The sequence below is a fragment of the Grampus griseus genome, assembly GCF_964374135.1.
Source record: "Grampus griseus genome assembly, chromosome: 10".
NCBI classification, from domain to species: domain Eukaryota; kingdom Metazoa; phylum Chordata; class Mammalia; order Artiodactyla; family Delphinidae; genus Grampus; species Grampus griseus.
In genome coordinates, this window is record NC_139004.1 from 78650958 (window position 1) to 78673010 (window position 22053).

At 44.0% G+C, this 22053-nt stretch overlaps 1 protein-coding gene across 1 annotated transcript in view; it reads right to left on the reverse strand.

Annotated features, from left to right (window-relative positions):
* Positions 1-22053, reverse strand: part of PRICKLE2 (prickle planar cell polarity protein 2) — a 337241-nt gene that overhangs the window by 49370 nt on the left and 265818 nt on the right. The window contains 4 exon segments of the mRNA XM_082664750.1: positions 167-353; positions 5109-5312; positions 8196-8333; positions 11216-11329. Coding sequence (XP_082520876.1) covers positions 167-353; positions 5109-5312; positions 8196-8333; positions 11216-11329 — 643 coding nt within the window.

Sequence of the window (22053 nt, forward strand, 5' to 3'; positions counted from 1 at the left end):
GTCCTTCTTGGCTTTTCTGGTCCTGTGAGCCACGAAATTTCCTTTGTCACTTAAGGTAGTATCAGTTGGGTTTCTATCACTTACAACCAAAGGGATTCTAACTATACCAGACACAAAGCAGATCCAGTCAGAGTAGGACCAAGCTGAGCACCAAGAGTTGCCTCACCTATGTGTTGGGCACAGGTGTCGCAATACTCTGCGTACAAGGACTCGAAGCAGTGGCAGCAGTAGGGCCTTCCCTCCTTCATGATGTAGCGCTGGCCGCCCAGCACTGTCTCGCATTCGAAGCAGCAGAAGTGTTTCATGTGCCAGTGTCGCCCCTCAGCTTCTGTGCATTCGTCTGCAAAGATGATCTGGAGATGGAGAAGCCAAATGGTCAGTGGATAAGAGCCAGCCAGGAGAATGTACTTTAAAGGTGGAAGGCTATGAGGGCCCCAAACTGGAAGGGTAGGGAAATACGTCCTGTCCACCAATTATTAAACAGAAAATCTATATGTGTATATTTATTCTCTATCTATATCAGTTCCCGCGTGTGGATTTGCCTAAAGCACAATTAAACAGTTTCTGGCCTGGTCGGTGATTAATTTAACCACGTCGTATAAAGACAAAGAACATGCTACCCTAAAGAATATAAAGCAGGACTAAAAACTGACAGCTCATGGGCGCTTTGGCCATATCGATTTAATCTGGCTTATGTACAATATTTTTTTAAAATGAGAAATGTCACATGAACACCTGGAATCCTGGTTTCTCTTTAGAAAACACGTGTTTGGCAACGTGTGCTACACGTTCTTGCATGGCAACAATAAGAGGGGTTGCTGCTTTCAGATGAGTGATGAGTTCTGTAGCTTGTCATTTTTTTTCACCACTCACTGTTACCTTAAAATGAGTCACCTTCATTTACGATAACTGTCTAGCCCTCAGAAGCATTTGTGTTTTGACCCCTAAGACAGAGTTTTTTACAATTTCAAAGCACAGATTTAAGAGCTTACTGCAGACTACAGTAATCAAGGCAGAAATAAGCTCAAGTGTTTATGGCCAATTGATTACTGACAAGGGTGACAAGGACATTCGATGGAAGAAAGAATACTCTCTTCAACAAATCTATCTGGGACCACTGAATAGCCGTATACAAAAGTATGAATTTGAACCCCTACCTCACACCACATATAAAAATTAACTCAAAAGGGATCAGAGACCTAAATGTAAGAGGAAAAAAACTATTAAATGTTTAGAAGAAAACACAGGTGTAAATTTTCATGAACTTGGATCAGACAATCAGACAATGGTTTCTTAGCTATGACTACTAAAAGCATAGACAACAAAAGAAAAAACAGAAGTTGGATTTCACTGAAATAAAAAACTTTCATGCTTCAAAGGACATCATCAAGAAAGTGAAAATATAACTACAGAATGGGAGAAAATACTTGCAATTCACATATCTGATAAGGGACTAGTATCCAGAATATATAAACAACCCTTACAAAGCCGCAAGAAAAAGAAAAATCACCTAAGTGAAAAAATAGGCAAAAGATTTGACTAGACATTTCTCCCAAAAAGAAGATATGCATATAGCCAATAAATACATTAAACAAATGCTCAACATTATAAGCCATTAAGGAAAAGCCAGTCAAAACCACCACAGGATGTCACTTCATACCAACTAAGGTGACCATAATGAAAAAGACAAACAAGAATTGAGGAGAAAGTTGTACGGAAACACAAAAGACCCCGAATAGCCAAAGCAATCTTGAGAACGAAAAACGGAGCTGGAGGAATCAGGATCCCTGACTTCAGACTATACTACAAAGCTACAGTAATCAAGACAGTATGGTACTGGCACAAAAACAGAAAGATAGATCAATGGAACAGGATAGAAAGCCCAGAGATAAACCCACGCACATATGGTCACCTTATCTTTGATAAAGGAGGCAGGAATGTATAGTGGAGAAAGAACAGCCTCTTCAATAAGTGGTGCTGGGATAACTGGACAGGTACATGTAAAAGTATGAGATTAGATCACTCCCTAACACCATACACAAAAATAAGCTCAAAATGGATTAAAGACCTAAATGTAAGGCCAGAAACTATCAAACTCTTAGAGGAATACATAGGCAGAACACTCTATGACATAAATCACAGAAGATCCTTTCTGACCCACCTCCCAGAGAAATGGAAATAAAAATAAACAAATGGGACCTAATGAAACTTCAAAGCTTTTGCACAGCAAAGGAAACCATAAACAAGACCAAAAGACAACCCTCAGAATGGGAGAAAATATTTGCAAATGAAGCAACTGACAAAGGATTAATTTCCAAAATTTACAAGCAACTCATGCAACTCAATAACAAAAAAACAACCCAATCCAAAAATGGGCCGAAGACCTAAATAGACATTTCTCCAAAGAAGATATACAGACTGCCAACAAACACATGAAAGGATGCTCAACATCATTAATCATTAGAGAAATGCAAATCAAAACTACCATGAGATATCATCTCACACCAGTCAGAATGGCCATCATCAAAAAATCTAGAAACAATAAATCCTGCAGAGGGTGTGGAGAAAAGGGAACACTTTTGCACTGCTGGTGGGAATGTGAATTGGTACAGCCACTATGGAGAACAGTGTGGAGGTTCCTTAAAAAACTACAAATAGAACTACCATATGACCCAGCAATCCCACTACTGGGCATATACCCTGAGAAAACCATAATTCAAAAAGAGTCATGTACCAAAATGTTCATTGCAGCTCTATTTACAATAGCCAGGACATGGAAACAACCTAAGTGCCCATCATCGGATGAATGGATAAAGAAGATGTGGCACATGTATACAATGGAATATTACTCAGCCATGAAAAGAAACGAAATTGAGCTATTTGTAATGAGGTGGATAAACCTAGAGTCTGTCATACAGAGTGAAGTAAGTCAGAAAGAGAAAGACAAATACCGTTTGCTAACACATATATATGGAATTTAAGGAAAAAAAATGTCATGAAGAACCTAGGGGTAAGACAGGAATAAAGACACAGACCTACTAGAGAATGGACTTGAGGGTATGGGGAGGGGGAAGGGTAAGCTGTGACGGGGCGAGAGAGAGGCATGGACATATATACACTACCAAACGTAAGGTAGATAGCTAGTGGGAAGCAGCCGCATAGCACAGGGAGATCAGCTCGGTGCTTTGTGACTGCCTGGAGGGGTGGGATAGGGAGGGTGGGAGGGAGGGAGACGCAAGAGGGAAGAGATATGGGAACATATGTATATGAATAACTGATTCACTTTGTTATAAAGCAGAAACTAACACACCATTGTAAAGCAATTATACCCCAATAAAGATGTTAAAAAAAAAAGAAGAATTGAGGAGAATGAGAAATTGGAATCTTCATTCACTGATAGTGGGAATGTAAAATGGTGCAGCTCCCCTTGAAAACAGTTTAGATTCCCTCAAAAAGTTAAACATAGAACTACCATATGACCCATCAATTCCACTCCTCGGTATATACTCAAGAGAACAGAAAATATATGTCCACACAAAAACTTGTATATCAACATTCATAGCAGCATTGTACCTAATAGTCAAAAAGTGAAAACAATGTAAATGTCTATCAATTAATAAATGGCTAGACAAAATGTGATATATACACACAACTGGTTCTTATTCAGCCATGAAAAGGAAAGTACTGATACATGCTGGAACTCGGGTTAACCGCAAAAACACTGTGCTAAGTGAACAAAGCCAGACACAAAAGGTCATATGCTGCATTAATCCACTTATATGAAGTGACTGGAATATGTAAATTCATGGGGACAGAGACTAGATTACTGGTTGCCAGGGGCTACAGGGAGGGGAAAAGGGGAGTGACTGCTAATGGACCTGGTGTTGCTTTTTCGGTGATGAAAATGATCTGGAATTAGGCAGTAGTGATGGTTGTCCAACTCTGTGAATACACTAAAAACCACTGAATTGTACACGTTAAAAGGGTAAATCTTATGCTGTATGAATAAGATCTCAATAAGCAAAAATTTCAAACCACTTTAATCATCCTATTCTATTTGCCATTAGATAATATTAAGTATCGTGAGCACCAATTTCCAGATGTGGAAACTGAGGCAGGCAGGAAAAGGGGCTGCCCAGAATCACTAGAACTGGACCAACTACCTGCCCAGAGGGTCTCTTTTGAATATCATTGGTAGCATTAGAATCCAGGTTAGATAAGGCCAATTGACTTCCTTCTAGGAGAGTGAGTCTCTGATTGGCGGCTTTTAAGGAAGAGATGCCCATGGTAATAGTGGACTCTGGATGAAAAAGAGGAGTGTTATTTTCAGGGTCCCACATTGCTGGTTATAGGGTCAGAAAGAACCAAAAACCTACTTTATGCACGAAGAAACCCCTGTCCAAGATCTTTCTCCTAATATGTCCCATAAAATCAGTCAGGTTTAGAACATTCTCCTTTCTGCCCCCAACTTTTAAGTTAAACCAGGTTTTCTATCTTTCAGCTCCCAGATCACACCTAGGTGTGCTTCTGCTGGGAGAAAACACCAGGTATGAACCTTGTGTCCGGACTGCTCTCTTACTCGGAAAAGCAAATTCAAGTACCTCTTAAGAGTGTGGGGCAGAGGTTTCCAGACGGAGTAGCCATGTGCCCCCTGAATGCTCATCAGACCTTTTGTAAATTGTGGGAGAATCAAATCATGCTACCCATTTTCTCGTCTTCTCAAACCAAACTGTCCCATCGAATCTCAGGAAACCCAAGATTTTAAGATAAACGACACACGATTACTGACGATGATTACTTCCTGGGATTTGGGCTGAAATCTCTAGTTGCACAAAGCCTTTTATTTTTAGAGTTCTGAACTGACCTAGTGCCCCTGGAAATGTCCTCAGCCCTAGAAACTGTCTTCCACCTAGCGGCCCATGAGACTGTCACATTCAGTAAAGCAGGTCACAGTCCTGGCCATTCTAGCAACGAGGGATGGTGGGGCTTCATTTCTGAAAGGGTTAATGTAAGAGGGGAGAGGAGTGGCCTATGGTTTTCTTCCATGCAGGAACCACAGGACAACGTGCTGGCTACGGTGTAACCCAGGGAGCCGGGCGGACTCTGACCTCGTCGCAGGCTGCGCAGCGCGGCTTCAGGCACTCCGCGTGGTGCCTGCCACAGTATATCTTCCCATCTTGGTAAAAGTAGATCAAATCCACCAGGAGCTCGTTGCAGACAGTGCAGATAAAGCAGGGTGGGTGCCAGCAGACACCGTGTCCGGCGCGCGACGCAAACACAGCAATGTCCCCGCCGTTGATCTGGCCTCCGCACTGCAAGGCGAACAGAAACGTCAGGAAGAGGAACACCGGCGCCCCGTCTCTCAGCGCCACGCGGGAGGGATACACGACCACCACCGGCATCACTAGCTGGTGACTGAGCGCTTACTTGCAAATCAGTTACTGTGCTACCTGCTCTACACACAGGCAGGCAGGGTTTTCTTGTCCTTCCCCCACTGCCCCTCCTAGGGCCAACACGAGGAAGACCCTGTCACTGAGAAAATAAGCAATCCCAAAGGTGGGAGAGAAAGGAAAAGTCTGCCAGCAGGAGGTCTCATGATCTTTCAGATACTGCCAACTCCCTCCAGAGGCCCAGCCAGGACTACTGCTAGAAAGAGTAGGCTGTGTGGGGTTTGGGTGATGCGTGAGTGGGGAGGGGGTTTAGAGGGCCTCTGGGAGGACCTGGAGGCCTGCACTTTGGATGGTAGGGAGTGGGTTCATAAAGATATGCCCACTTTTAACATCTTCTCTAGAAGCCTTTCAGGGATGCTTTTTTTTACCTACCATCTTTTTACACAGTCCCGATTGAAAAGGTACCACTCCTAAAGCCAGACTATGAAAAGGGCTTCTTTCTCCCCTTCCTGAGCTTCTCACTCATTTCCAAAGTCCCTTCCCCCTACCCAGAAAGGAACAAGGCAGAGTCCCTGATGACCCACGCTTCCAGTTGCACTTGGGATAAAATGAATACGGTGCAGTCTTTGAGGGAGGAGTAAAGTGTGAGGTGACAGGTCCGGGGGGAGGCTCTCTGCTGACCACAGTGTTGGCCTGAGGTTCCCAGCCTGAGGGTCCAGCACTACGGCTCCACATGAGTGGCTGGGGGCAATGTCCAAGGAGGAGAAAAGCGACCTCCAAACCTTTCGCACACCTTGGCCAGCAAAAGGGTTGTGACGCTTCATAGAAAAGAAAGTCAAGGTCTCATGGAATAGTCTCGGGGGCCTCATTCATGCGAGTGACCAGACATAAGAAAGACATTACGTTATGCAAAGTGCTACCCCTGCCTTTTGTGCTAACGTTGGTAGCTGAGGTATGCATACTTCTAAAAGGGAAACTGAGGCACACTCAAGTTTTCCAGTTTATTTGCTCCAACACTGATTCGAATTGGGCCACAAGCATCAAACTAAAGGTTGTTGGGAGAGCTCCAAGGTCACGAACCCGGGGAGAGATTTTTATAGAGAAGACGTGGAAGCAAAGTGCGGAAAGTATTTCAGGGACTAGGGATTAAGCAGTCCCCTTATTTGGGAAAGCCTGGTTGGCTGCTTGCAATCGGTTGTTCAGTTTCACTTTCTCGGATTCCACTACCCTGACTGGTTTAGGTTTTGGTCTGCTGATATAGGCTACCGAGGCATTAGAGCCACCCCAGTCCAACGGCCTCCTTGTTTAATTACTTTAACAGCACGGAATCCCACTGAATCCTCACCGTGATTCTATGACCTAGGCATTTGTTAGCCCCATTTTGCAGCAAAACCATCAGGAAAAGTAACATGGTCACTGCCATCTGGCAGAAACCTGAGTCAATCTTATGGCTTTCTGCCTCCAGGCTCTCGTCACTCTTCCATGCCACTCTTGACACCTGCCCATGAAACACCCAACCTTCCCATCGTCTTAGGGAAGTCCGCCTGGACTGGTGAAGAATGACCCAAGAGTGGCAGAGGCCCTGAACTGAGTACACAGAATCTCACATCTTAACCTCTGACCACCTACATCTCAGGGGCAGGTGTCAAGGATGAAGGCCCCATCCCACTGCCAAATCTGTGGTCCTCTGGCTTCCCTGTTAAGTTGCATCTCCATTCCATCCACCTGAGCCTTCCCACACTATCCCTCTGAAATCCCCAAAAAGGGCCCCCAAATGGTATCCCCTCCGCTCAGGTAGTATCTTGCCTTCTCTTCCTCAATCCAGTTCACATATTTTCAGTATGTGAATGGGTCCCCAAAGCACTTAAGGAGTTAGATAGGGCTACTGTCTTAGCAGCAGGGCTAAGAGATGTGCCCAAAATATGACCATCAGCACCAGAAGGCTTTTGGAGGTCAAGAGGTGGGGCAGGGTGAACCCAGGCAGGCTGGATTCCCACCCTGCTTTCTTGAAAACCCTCCTCCACCATGCCCGGAGCACTCTACAGGAGACTCGAAGAAAAAACAAATCCAGACTTTCGACTCAGTGAGGTCCTAGAGAGAATGCAGGGGGCTTCATGCACTGTGCTGAAGAACCCTCAGATCCAAGGGGGTGACCGTTTACCACCTGCTTAAACGGCACTGCTCCTGGGATGACCCTGGGAAAGAGGCTGACCCATGGTCCAGGCAAATTCCACTTTCTAAAGGACGCATTTTGAGATGTAACTCCATCATGCCATTCCTCTGCTCAACTCCTTCCAATAGCTCCCTATCTCCTTCCAGTGGCTTACCCAACCCTCTGTGAAACATGACTTCATCTACTCATTCTCTTCTTTATCCCCTCTGCCCTGCCACACTTGCCAACCTGCTGTTCCTCAAACAGAACAGAAATGGCTCCTGCCACAGGGCCTTTGAACTTGTTGTTCCCTTAGCCACGCCCCCCATTCCGCCATCTGCATGACTCCCTCCCCCTCAGTTCCTGCATGTCTTTGCGGGGCCTTCCCCGTCCCTTTACTGAAAATTGCAACCACTGCACATTCCCAACACTAACCTCCTTCCCCACTGAATTTTTTCTATCTTATTTGTTACTGTCTGACTTCTCCCTTAGAACGGAACTCCTTACAAGGGCAAGATCAAGCTTTCAAATCTTCTGTCCACGGCTGTATCCCCCAGGCCTACAAAGTAGGTTCTCAGTAAAATAACTGTTGAATGAACGAGTGAAAGGACGCCAGAGCAATCCCCTCGGCACGCCTCGCAATCCACGCTCACCTGTTCACAGATCGCTCCTGTCATGGTGACCGGGAAGGGCCTGACATTGCCACGACCCAGGTTTTCACGTTTCCGCTGGTTGCTGAAGAGCTTCAGCTCCCTCTTCTCTTCCTCATCCAGGGAGTTGCAATAGCGAACCTGGACAGACACAGAGGATGGCACGCAGGGGTCACCCTTGCTCCTGAGGGTTCCTGAAGCCCAGGCCTCAGACTGTGCTCACTAAACACACTCCCATTTGGTTTCACAGTCTTTGTGGGCACTTGAACACCACCAGGCTGGGGGCTATTTCAGTGAGTCTCTACCTGAGATTGCTGACCATCCAAAGGGCTTCCTAAAGGCTCCAAACTCCAGAGCCCCGCTCTTGGGCAGGCCAATGAATGGTCTGTAACTCTGCCTCGGCCTCACGGGCACACTCTGCTCCCCACACTAAGAGCCACACCATCTGGGATAGCTTTGCTGCTAAGTCAAGATCGGGGACTTCCCCCGCCTTTCAAAGTGATCCGCATCTTTCAATTGATCGTGATACTTTCACCTCCATGTGCCCATGGAAACGATCCTTGACGCCAAAGAATGGCTCCGGGCCAACGAGCCAGAAGAGCGGTCAACGTGCTCACAGCTTCTGTTTCCCAAAATGAGATGGGAACCAAAGGCGTGAAACTGAGGAGTTGGCCCAGCGCTATCTGTGTTACTTCACGGGAGTCCCTGCGCGTGTTTATCTGTGTGTAGGAGGGAGAGGACTGCCCGCTGGGCTTTGGTTAATGCATCAACTTGCATAAGATATTTTCCTTCTTGTCCGACACAGAAACTCACAGAATTAAGGGAGGGACATTAAAGGTATTCAAATCTGCTATTTCCCATTCTCTCTTTTATTTATGCACACCTTGGGAATTTTGCTATAATCTTGAACTATTGTTTACTTAACACTGTTTTAAAAACGGACTCACTGTTTTTTACTTGAATACATTTACTTGAAAAGAAAGTATATTATGACTAAAAATAGGAAAGCAATATCACTTGTGAAAAAACAGAGCGACCATAAAACTAAATACGAGACTGAAAACAAAACCACATTGCTGGATTCTAGCTGGCTACTTTTGCTTGTCGGAGATTCTGAAAAGGAGGTTCTTAACGCTGTTACTTAGAAATGGAAAGTAGCAGGAGTCGGAGAGGTGTGAGATACCTGTTCCCCCCAAACTAAAATTTCCCCCTTGACAACTCAGTCACAAGCAATGAAATGCAACTGAAAAGGTAGTGAGTCTCTCATTATGTGGTTCAGTATTATTTAGTGCCATGACCATGTACCAACCAAAGTCATCAAGGATCTGCTACACTTCAGGAAACATGGTTCTAATCCCACCCCATCTTACTTTAGAATAATCTGAGCATCAGCAAGTTTAACCGACTTGCCCCGATGATCTGTCCTACAGATGGTTAAAGGGAAACCTTTGAACCAGGACTAGTTTGAAAACCACTGCAGCTGTATACATCAAAATTGTCTAATCTGGGTGAAAAAGAGAATGATCAAATATTTACTTTAGATTCACCCTCTGTCCTTAAAAAGGCCATGTCAAATGGGCAAATCTGTCTACTGGGTCACATGTAAGCAATTCTCACCAACAGGAAGACGAAATTTGAAGGGTCTCTTTTCATGAAACCACAGTTAACCATAAACAGAATTAATTATTCAAAAGCAGAAAAGAGCAGATCACTTCCCTCTATTGAGTAAAAAAATGTTAAAAAAAAAAAAAAAAGTCTTCATGTGGAGAAAAAACTGCAAGGACCTGAACGGCCCAGAATATATGGTTACACCACTGACAATTTAGGGACATGCTCTGAAAGAAAGGCACACCCCTCCTGCTTGTAAAAACCCACACTTTCAATTCCAAATTAGTTAACTGGTCATCTGGTTACAATGCTTGCTCTCCTCTTTAAAGGAGAAAGCATTATTTAAATGTGTTTTCTGAAGTCTGAAATAAACAATAGGAAAGGGAACTGGGACTGTCTTTCTAGGGAGTTACTTCAGTTTTTAAGCTTTGGCTCCACTTATTCAAATTCACTTTTGAGGCTCTTGATTTATTCCTTTTATTCAAATGTGGGAAGATAAAGACTAAAAAAGTACTCACTCATTTCCTCAGGGACTGAGCTTGTGGGTGGGGGCAGTTGGTAAAAAGCTGGGGTCCAGCTCTCTGAAGGGGTTTTAAATTTCTCCTTTCAACTTAAAGTTGTGTTTTTCTTTAAATCACAATCAGAGTTAAGCAGACAATGCGATTCTGTAGGATCACTATTTTTAAAAACCAGATACTTGAGAATTAATTTCTAGTTTGCAAATCTAAACCTCCCAAGCGTGATGATCTTTTAAAAGCGTATTTACAAATTTCCCTTTAGGATCAATTTGAGTTCAAAGACGATGAATGCCTGCTTATAGTGCCCTGTATCTGGGTTCAGAAAAAAGGACGGCCTGCGAGTCATACTTTCAAGAGTATAAGGGGTGACCTTGCCAAGTTGGACTGGAAACGACAAAAACACAAATGTTCACAGCTGCAAATCGGGACATGTAACTTCTACTACAGTGTAAGATGGAAAACTTACATACTCATTTACTAAGAAATGATGCTGAATATTCAAGAGACTCTCGAAGTTTGTGCCGGACTTGAACTGCCCAGGGAATCTCAATCATCTAACAGGCTCAGGCAACCAGCATCGCACGTCCTTCAACTAACAAAACCTGGACTTGAACTTTTAAATTTTAGTGCTCCCCAGTTACCTCAAATAGCTAGTAGTGCCAGGCACAGAGGCGAATCCAGTCCATAATGAGATTCTGCTTTTCGGTAACCCTCCCCAGAAGGTGTCCGACAGTTTCTTTTAGTTCTAATTAAGGAAGCTAAAACCTAAACCGCCAGACTTTTTCGTTGGGGATCTCACTGATAATGAGCATTCTGATTATGAAAAAGGTAACAGTTCACAGAAAGTCCTGAGAAAGTTCTAAGAAAAGTCTTACGAAGGCCCCTCTAGCCCCTTACCTCATTGTCATGTGGCGGCAGCTGGTGTAATAGCTGCTTGATTCGAAGTTTCTCTCCAGGACTGTTGACATAGGGAACTTTCTCTTCTGGGAGACAGCTATAGTACTGGTGAACCTGAAGGATGGAAAGCACACAGATAACTCGCCCATTACTCAAACCACCTGCCCACTCCCACTCCTGGGGAGATGATTCCCACAACAGGACACATCTGCTTCCCGCTGTCCCCGTCCTTCGTGAAACTCAACGGCATATGAGTTTCTCACTGCAAGCAGAGAAATTCATCCTTGAAGAAAGAGTCCCACAAATAACCCATGTCTTGGGGCTTTTCCTCTCTCTGTAAGGGAAAAATAAAGCTAGCAAACTTTCCTAGAAAAAAGAGATTTTGGCAAACATGCTGGTGAACCCGGAGGGTAGGGCTTTCTCGGCAGGCTCCCCCGAGAGCTGGCTTTACCATTTTCTCTGTGAGTCTCCAGCATGTAACCTGCCTTCCTAGCCAGAGCGATGTGTCAGCGCCTGCCCTGGCGCTGGAGTCAACACCAGTCTCTGGCGCGCGGAGAACTCTTGGGTCCCTCAGCCTCCACCTACATTAAAAGCCCTCTAGGTTTTAGGCTTTTTGTAAGAACAGGCAGCAGCTCAGATCTGTCACCAAAAAAATAAATAAATAAAAAAATAAAGTCACTGAATTCGGGATACAGAGCGTGTAATTAAAAATTGTCATTAACGTGACTTTTTTTGTACATCCTAGAATGCTCCTGTTTACAGCTGTTAGGACATATTCTTCCAATTTCTGAGGCTCATTCAACCCTAAAGACTATTTGGGAAAGCACCAAACATCTAATTTTGCCTGAGAAAAGAAAACAGACATTCTAGCATCCAACTGCATGTAAAACTAGGGGAAAAAACTGGCCAAAACAGAAGGTATGCTTTATATAGGAGAGGCCCAAAAAAAAAAAAAATCCCACAAGGTCAGATGACATCATGGAAAATACTTTTCAACTGTCTCTCAGCATCATGACCAACTCTTGTGAAACAAGGCATTCATTCAACAAAATGGAGAAGACAGAAGACTTGGGGCTCTACATTCAACATACTGGTTAGGCTCCACAAACTTGGTCACATTCCCTTCAGTGTGGGAAGCCTTGGATATGACCACACGCTTTGGGAATGCTGGAGTGAAGAGCTGCGAAAGCTCTGTCTACTTTGATCTCCAGAAACGAAATCATAATTGTTAGAAGAGAGAGGAAGAAGGTTTTGTGATAACAAAGCCTTAATAAAAAATGTGAAAGCTATCCTTGTTTTCGTAACAAATGATCATAACCATTCACCATCGTGTGTGTATCATCCCCTCGATCAAATCCCAAAGGTAAACATAAACAGACTTCTTGCTGTAGACCAGCCAGCTTTTGGGACCCAGGGCCCTGCGACCCCTCCCTAGAGGCACCTGGCAGGAAGCCAAGTCTCAGGATGGGAAGCAATGGTTCCGGGTTTTGAAGGCAGCCCACAAGTTACTGGCACTCTCTCTGAGAAGAAATACAAGCCCAGATCATGAGTTAGTTTGGGATTAGAAGCTGGCGATGAGCCCATCAGAGACTGGCACACCATTATGTCCTCGGGAGATTCGTGTCCCATATGCCTCACCAGGTAAGGGCCAGGTATATAAGGCAGCAGGCCCCGTCTCTGTAACTTGGGGAATGGGCTTTGCCTCCCAGGTCAAATAATGACTGGTGGAAAAGCCTTGGGGAAACATCACTTTGTCATTCTCACAGCTCCCATTATGGTTACAGAACATTAGGGACAAATGCTAATATAAAATGAATCACTATGTGGATAAACAACAAGGTCCTACTGTACAGCACAGGGAACTATATCCTGTGATAAACCATGATGGAAAAGAATGTGAAAAAGAATGGATATATATGTAAAACTGAATCACTGTGCTGTACAGTAGAAATTAACACATCGTAAATCAACCGTACTTCAATAAAATAAATTAAAAAAATAAAATGCATCACTGTGGATGCTTGATCACAAAGAGTCTGATTTCAGCTCCACGGACCTTCCTCTCAATCACCCCTCATCACTCACATACCCCTCTCTTCACTGCCCAGAGCAGTCATCTTCTGAACTGGTACCCTGAACAAGGAAAGTCTCTCTGCTACCATCCAAGGCTGACCCAGGCTGGAGTTTTCCCTGTACCTTCTCCACAGCATGGCCAGGTAGATCTGAACCCCCAGTCATGGCTCTGTCCTTTCCCATCCCCGTGTTCCTGAGCAAGTTGACAAAACCTCTCCGAATCCTCATCATATGATTGTGGTAATGAAACGAGAGTGGAGACAGAGCATTTGGCCCTCAATAACAATAAATAATATGGATACACAGCAATAAGTATACTGTCCAGCCTGGTATACTCCAAATGGAACCATCCACATCTTCCTGGCATTCCTTCCATTTTAAGAGGTAGGGCAACACTGTCGGCTTGTAGAGTGAGACCAAACCTGGGGAGCCCCCCACTTATAACTGGTCTAAGAAGGAAGGCTGCAAGGGATAAAATGCGATTTAAGCTAGCTTGGCTTCAGGGGAAAAAAAGCTAAATTATTATAAAGATGTAGTGTTTTCTCAAAAAGCCCAGCAGTATGGTAGGGCCTCTTGAGGAAATGGAAACTTCCAATGGAAGGTGATTAGTAAGGGATTTCCCATCTCCCGAAGCCTGGTGTCCTCCTACCTTTGCTCTATTCTTTCCTCTCTGCAGATCTGTTCCCCACAGGACTTGAGTTTACACAAGCCCCGTTCAAGAGTCCACCCTAGACTGACTAGCTTTGCTCAATCCCACTTCCTTACAGAAGGCTCCTGTTTACCCCATCTTGGGCAAGGGCCACACCTGGAGATCGGAATGGAGAGGTTCCATGCCATTTTAAGACTGGAGGATAAAGGAGTCCCAACACATGATTGGACTAAGGGGGAGGCAGTGATGGAGAGCTCTAGAGATATTTAGGTGGTAAATAAGTACCTCGGTATGCTGATGTCCATCTTAAAGACTGAATCCTTAACTCAACAGAGGCAGTGACTACTCTTGTGGAACACCTTTCCTGGCTGGACATCTTGTGTTGCCTTTTTTAAAAAAATTTTTTATTTATTATTTTTGGCTGCATGGGGTCTTCGCTGCTGCGCGCAGGCTTTGCCTAGTTGCGGCGAGCAGGGGCTACTCTTTGTTGCGGTGTGCGGGCTTCTCATTGTGGTGGCTTCTCTAGCTGTGGTGCATGGGCTCTAGGCATGCAGGCTTCAGTAGATCTGCTTTTTTTTTTTAAAAGCCATGACTGTGGTATCAGATACATATGGAACCTGATCCAGCTCTGCTACTCTCTGGCTATATTTATGATTGGAACAGGTTATTTAACTTGGTGAAGTCATTTTTCTTCATCTATAACATGAAGATAGTAATGGTTCCTACCTTATAGGGCAACTGTTCCAGAACCTGGTATTTCAAGAACCCGGTATTACATATAATTACTTTTTCTTTTAATAAATTTTATTTATTTCTTTTTGGCTGCGTTTGGTCTTCATTGCTGTGTGCGGGCTTTCTTTAGCTGCGGCAAGCGGGGGCTACTCTTCCTTGAGTGGGCTTCTCATTGTGGTGGCTTCTCTTGTTGTGAAGCATGGGCTCTAGGCATGCAGGCTTCAGTAGTTGTGGCACATGGGCTCAGTAGTTGTGGCTCGCGGGCTCTAGAGCGCAGGCTCAGTAGCTGTGGCGCACGGGCTTAGCTGCTCCGTGGCATGTGGGATCTTCCCGAACCAGGGCTCGAACCCGTGTCCCCTGCATTGGCAGGTGGATTCTTAACCACTGAGCCACCAGGGAAGTCCCACATCTTGTGTTGCCTTCTATAACTGCAGCCTACTCATCACCACCACTGAAAACGCATCTTTTCTACCAGTATTCCCATAATTCCTTCAATATAAAATGTGCTAACGTAATTTCTCACAAGGCAACCAATAATTTGGCAGATGACTTAAAAACTTACCTGCTAAAATACTCCGTTTATCAAACCAAATCAGCTAATTATTAATTAACAACCTACCAAATCACCCCCATATCACCTGGTAGGTGATCTGACTTGCTGTGAGGCAGGAGAGTGAGTTGGTCCTTTACCACGTCCAATTCTCTTCAAAGCCTGTTCAAGTCCAGGAGTAAAAATAACCCCCCTTCATGGTGGCTGCTGTGTCTCCTCCTAGTGTTTAGAAGCTGGACTTTGCAAGCTCTTCATTGAGCAAAGGGGATTAGCAGACAGATGGGAATGAGGGAGAAACGGCTCTCTTTCCCAATCTGTCTCTGGCTGAACATGGAAATGCCACATGCACGGAAATGCTTTGGCATCTTCCATAATAAAACTACTGTATAGCTCAGAACAAACACCAATCATACCAATAGTAAGGGGAAAATATTTAGTATACTTTCTGGTGCTACAAAAGCGAAAATTGGCACCACCTGTGAAAACCCTGCAGATTGCTCATTTTAGCCCAAACACATTTCACTTGTTATTTTTATTATTATTATTTTTTTTTGCGGTACACGGGCCTCTCACTGTTGTGGCCTCTCCCGTTGCGGAGCACAGGCTCCGGACGCGCAGGCTCAGCGGCCATGGCTCATGGGCCCAGCCGCTCCGCGGCATGTGGGATCTTCCCGGACCGGGGCACGAACCCGTCTCCCCTGCATCGGGAGGCAGACTCTCAACCACTGCGCCACCAGGGAAGCCCTCACTTGTTAATTTTTACAAGTAAATAGTCAAATCCAATAGAACTTTGTCAGTGATGATCATTACCCAGCTATTATCCGGCAGGTCTGTGGAACGTGCTAGGAACCTCGCTCCATTTACAGATTCCCAGGTAGAGGTGCCCTGTGATTGTGCGCTGGGTGTAGCCACACGAGGTACATTGCCTCCCAACAAAAGCATCCTGAACACAATAAACTGGCTTAGGAAAATGAAATAGCTGAAGGCCTTTATTTAAAGTGTGACTCCCAACAGCGAGGTTTGGCAATAACGTCAGTCTGTGTCAGATGGATTGTGAGAGCTTTAGTCAGTGTGCAAATAAAGTCTGCAAAGCAAGACCTCGCCCAGCTGGAAAGACTGGGTTTGTCAGAAGGAACTGCACATTTGCCAGCACTTCTGCCTGAGCAGAGATCGAAGCCAGGGAGTCAATGGCTCCTCGTTGGAGAGAAACGTGCTTTACTTAGAGCGGTGGTTCTCAAATGTTAGCTTCTACCAGAACCACCTGGAAGGCTTGCTAAAATACACATTTCTAATTCAGGGGGCCTTGGGGGGCAAGGGCGATTATTTGCATTTCTAACCATTTCTCAGGGGATGCCCCTGCTGTTGGTTCAAGGGAGCCCATTTTAAGAGTTTTAGAGTCACCCAAGTGTTTTCCTTCAACAGCCAACCCATGGGATTGCCAGGCACCCCAGGAGACCCAGAGGAGGCAAAAGAACTTGTTCAGTTTCACTCAATTTTGTACACGTCTCCTTCTACACCTACACATATCCTTAAGCAAGGGGATTCCGCCAGTTCCTACAACAAGGAGAAATCCTAATGGCAAAGTGCTCAAATTTGGGGCTGGTACATTTTCCATATCAAAAGCATTCCTATTTTGTTAGAGCGGGAACCCAACAAAGAAGTCAGAATTTGGGGGCTGAATTTAGAACCAACTGTCCTTCACAGTCCAAATGAAGGAAGGGATCAAGGAACATTTTTTTTTTATGGAGTTGCTCTTATGCCTGAAGTGTTTTTACATACAGTGGCGTGTGAACCCTCCCCACAGCCTGGAGGTGGTACATTACACTCATCAGATTGAGAGTCACACAGCTAAAACACGGCAGGGCCACTTCTGAGCTTGGCTTCCTCATCGTCTCCCTCTGTTTTGCATGGATTCTTGGGCTTCTTTATCAAGGGGGAAAAAAAAAAAAAGACTAACAAATGGATGGAAAAGAAGACAAAAAGATATAGTAAATTCCTAATATGTCTGCATGATTGACCACAGAAATGATGAACATGCTTTCCTTTGGTGTTCTCCATAACATAACCAACATATGGTTCAAAATGGACTGACAGTAAGTAAAACGATGTACTCCAAATTCAAGTCTTTCCACACCACCATGGTATGATGGTGTAAGGGAGTTCTGGCAGAGATGGCTGACCAATCGTAGCCATTTTCTTTTCTTCCTTAATTAGAATACCATCATTTTACTTAGAGCATCAATATGCCTAGCTGAGAACAGTATTTCTGTACCTCTGGAGTAGCTACGTGTGGCCATCGGAATAAATTCTGGCCAATGACATGTAAAGATGTGACTTCTGGGAGAGCTCTTTTAAAGGAGGCCAAGTAGTTGACAAAGGTCTTTTTGCCCAAGTTCCCCTTCCTTCCGGCTTCCTGGCTGCAATGTACATGCAACAGCAGGAGGTCCAGCAGCCATCTTATACCATGAAGTAACCTTAAGAATGGGAGTTTCTGAATATACCATAGAGCCATCATACTAGCCCTGGGTTGCCTATCACTGAACTTCTTTAAGCAATAAAAGAAATAAACTAGTTCTTTATTTACATTTCAGTTACTTGGAAGTGAATGCAATTCCTAATGATAGAGCAATAGTTCTCAAATGTTAGCATACTACAGAATCATTTGGGGCCCTTATTGAACATTATTCCCATTTTTATCCCTCTGGGTCTGAAATAGAGCCCAGAATTCTGCATTCTTATTAAAAACCTCACACCCAACCAGGAGAAACACTGCTTTAAGGGGAAAGCAAATGTGACTTTACAAGGTAAAGGTAAAAACTCCCGGAGTGTAATCACTGATGTGGGCTGACACATTTGGAAGGTTTTATAAAAGCCCATCTTAACTCAGAGACTAACTAGAAGATCGAGCCTTTATTTCACATTCTCCCTCTCCCACAGTTTAAGAAGCTTGGAACCTTGGTTAATCTACCTCAATCTGGGGAGGCAATATCTAGCATATGCCTGAGGTCTCAGAAGGCAGGTGCTACAGAGAAGGGAGAGATGTTGCGTGAATTGGAGACACATGGTGGTTTTTATGAAAAGTGCACACTAGTTCCCAAATGGGGACCTGGAGAATAATCAGGTAGTACTGTACCTATGAGCACGGGGTGACAGGCTGCTTCTGAGGGCCCGTTTGTTCATATGGCTCCCACCTGCCCGAATTTCATTACCCAAGCAATAGGAGAAAAGTGTTGCTAAGCAGCGTCTAAGAGGGAAAATCATACCGAGTTTGGCTCCTTCCCTTTTCTCCTGCAGATGTGCATTATAAGTTTAATTGGTTTACTCAGGAAGTAATTTAGGAAATAACAGTCTAAAACCTAATGCCTAACCAACATCTGCATCGTGCTTAAACTCCCATAGGATTAGGATCAAAAATCAACAATAAAAGCCCATTTGGGGTATTTTCAAAGAACAATATTTCAAAGACCCCTTCTTTTCTTTTCTGCTCACAGCCGATGTCTAATTCAACAGCAAACCATGTCAGATTTAGGTTCAAAATATACCCAGAATCCAGTCACTTTCCCCCATCCCCTCACAACCAGTCCAGCCTAGACTAAGTGCTCACTGGAATTATTGCCACAGCTGCTTCTGGACCTTGGCTTTCACCTTTGTGCCCTTTGCAGGTGTTCAGCAAGAACAACCCCATGTGAAGATAAACCAGGTCCCATCACTCACTGCTCTTCTCAAAACCCTTCATGACTTCCCATCACCCTGTGATTCAAAGCCAAAGTCCTCACTACAGGATCATGATCTGGCTTCCTGAAGAGCTGGCTGATCGTATCACTTGCTACATTCTTCCCGTTCAGTCCTGCTCACAATGGCCTCCTTGCTATTCCTCTCACCTCAGTGCCTTTGCACTAGCCATTCTCTGCTGCAAACATTCTTCCCCCAGATATTTACAGGATGCCTATTCTCACTTCTTCCAGTCTTTGCTCAAAAGTCACCTTAAAAGAGAGGTAGGTCTTCCCTGATCCCAATATATCAGTACCTCCACCTCTTACTCTTTAGACCAACGCTTCTCAACTGGGGTTAATGTTGACCCCCAAGGGATATTCGGCAACGTCTGGAGACATTTTCGGTTGTCACAACTGGTGTGTGTGTGTGTGCACGCGCGCGTGTGCGCGTGTGCTATTGACATAAAGTGGGTCGCCAGGGATGCTGCTAAACCTCCTACAATGCATAGGGTGGTTTCCACAGTAAAGAATGATTTGGATCAAAATGTCACTAGTGCTGAAAATGGTAAACCCTTAACCTGCTTTTCTACAAATAATTTACCAGTTGCTGATACATAATCTACTTGTTCATTGTCTCTCTTTTCCCTCTAGAATGTGAATGCCCAGGGCTTTGTGCACCATCTATCCCCAGAAAAAGGTGTCACACACAGTAGGTGCTCAACAAATGTTTGCTGAATGAATGCGTGCTGTGTTCAGATCTCATCTCTCTGCCTTTCTGGTTTATCAATGGATGTGAACAGGGACATCCAGCAACAGAACTCACAGGTGAGGTTTCAGAAGGAACCAGAGTAAAGCTCATAGAGCTTCCCTTTCATGCCACCCAAGCACTTGCTTTTTCACCAGAGATCACTGATGTGGGATGCATGATGGACACGCTAAGAAAAGGATGAATAAAATAACTGTCAATGTACTGTTTCTTTAAGAGGAAGGGACAAAAGCAACACCCCTTTTGATTTGAAGCCAGAGAACTTCTTTCAAGTTGAGTCAACTCTGTTTACAGAAATTAAAGAAAGTAATCACATTACGTCCTAAGCAAGTACTGTGACTCAAAATCAGGTGAGCTGTTCTGCAGCTATGCCTGTCTGCGCTCACATGCTCGCTCCCTTTCCAATCCTTTTCGTTACAAATTTTTTAAATTTAGAATATTAAACCTCAATGTCTAGTTAGAAAATACTTTCCATTTAGTTTGGAGCATTATCTGACAGTTATTTATTTTATCCTATCTGAAAGAAGAGGTCTTAGAAACGGAAGAACTGGGAGTTTCAACACTCTCCCTTTAAGGTGCAATTACAAGACCGCCCCACCTCAATTTTACCAAAACACTTTGCAGAATGTCTACACATTTGCGTATATGCTACTAAAAATTCCCCAACAGTTGCTTACTTTTTGGATAACAGTTTCAATATTGCCTTTAGACAAAATACACACGTACATGGGTATGAAAAAGCAGGGTAGCAGTTTCTTAGAGTGGCTAAGTGTTTGGAGTCACACTGTCTGGGTCTGAATAATGGATGGACTGAACACTTCCCATGTGTACACAGTTGGACAAATTTTTTTTATCTCTTATAGAGTCAATGTTCCTATCTGTAAAATGGGGGCAATAATATTTACTTTGAAATATTGCTATGAGGCTCAAATGTTATACAGGCACACATCATTTTAGTGAGCTTTGCTTTACTGTGCTTTGAAGATATGGTGTTTTCTACAAATTGAAGGTTTGTGGCAATCCTGCGACAGGCAAGTCCATCAGCACCATTTTCCCAATAGGATTCTCTCACTTTGTGCCTCTGTGTCACATTCTCTGGTAATTCTCCCAATATTCCAAACTTTTTCACTGTCATTTTATTAGTTATAATAATCTGTGATCAGTGATTTTTTTTTTTTCCAAGAAAGCAAATCGAGGATTTATTAAGTGATAGTATGCTCTCAGGGGAGAATGGGCATATTCGGGTGAGTAGCTGCTGTGATCAGTTACTACTGTAATTGCTTTGGGGCACCACGAAGCACGCCCGTTTATCGAACTTAATTGATAAATGTTGTGTGTGTTCTGACTGTTCCACCAACCAACCATTCCCCCATCTCTCCCTTTCAGCTTGGGCTTCCCTATTCCCTGAAACACAACAATATTGTCACTAGGCCAATTAACAATCCTACGATGGCCTCTAAGTGTTCAAGTGAAAGGAAGAGTTACACATCTCTCACTTTAAATCAAAAGCTAGAAATGATTAAACTTCGTGAAAAAGGCGTGTCGAAAGCTGAGGTAGGCTGAAATCTAGGCCTCTTTCTCCGAACAGTTAGCCAAGTTGTGAATGCAAATAAAAAATTCTCGAAGGAAATTAAAAGTGCTGCTCCAGTGAACACACAAATGATAAGACAGCAAAACAGCCTTATTGCTGATATGGAGAAAGTGTTAGTGGTCTGGATAGAAGATCAAACCAACCACAACATTCCCTTAAGCCAAAGCCTAATCCAGAGCAAGATCCTAACTCGCTTCTATTCTATGAAGGCTGAGAGAGGTGAGGAAGCTACAGAAGAAAAGTTTGAAGCTATCAGAGGTTGATTCGTGAGGTTTTAAGGAAAGAAGCCTTCTCCATAACATAAAAGTGTAAGGAGAAGCAGCAAGAGGTGATGTAGGAGCTGTAGCAAGTTATCCAGAAGATCTAGCTAAGATAATTCAAGAAGGTGGCTACACTAAACCACAGCTTTTCAATGTAGACAAAACAGCCACACATTGGTAGAATACGCCATCTAGGACTTTCATAGCTACAGAAGAGAAGTCAATGTCTGGCTTCAAAGCTTCAAAGGACAGGCTGACTCTCTTGTTAGGGGCTAAAGCAGCTGGTGACCTTAAGCTGAAGTCAATGTTCATTCACCATTCCGAAATCCTACGGCCCTTAAGAATTATGCTAAATCCGCTCTGCCTGTGCTCTATAAAGGGAACCACAAAGCCTGGATGGCAGCACATCTGTTTACGACATGGTTTACTGAATATTTTAAGCCACTGTTGAGACCTACTGCTCAGAAAAAAAGATTCTTTTTAAAGTATTACTGCTCACGGACG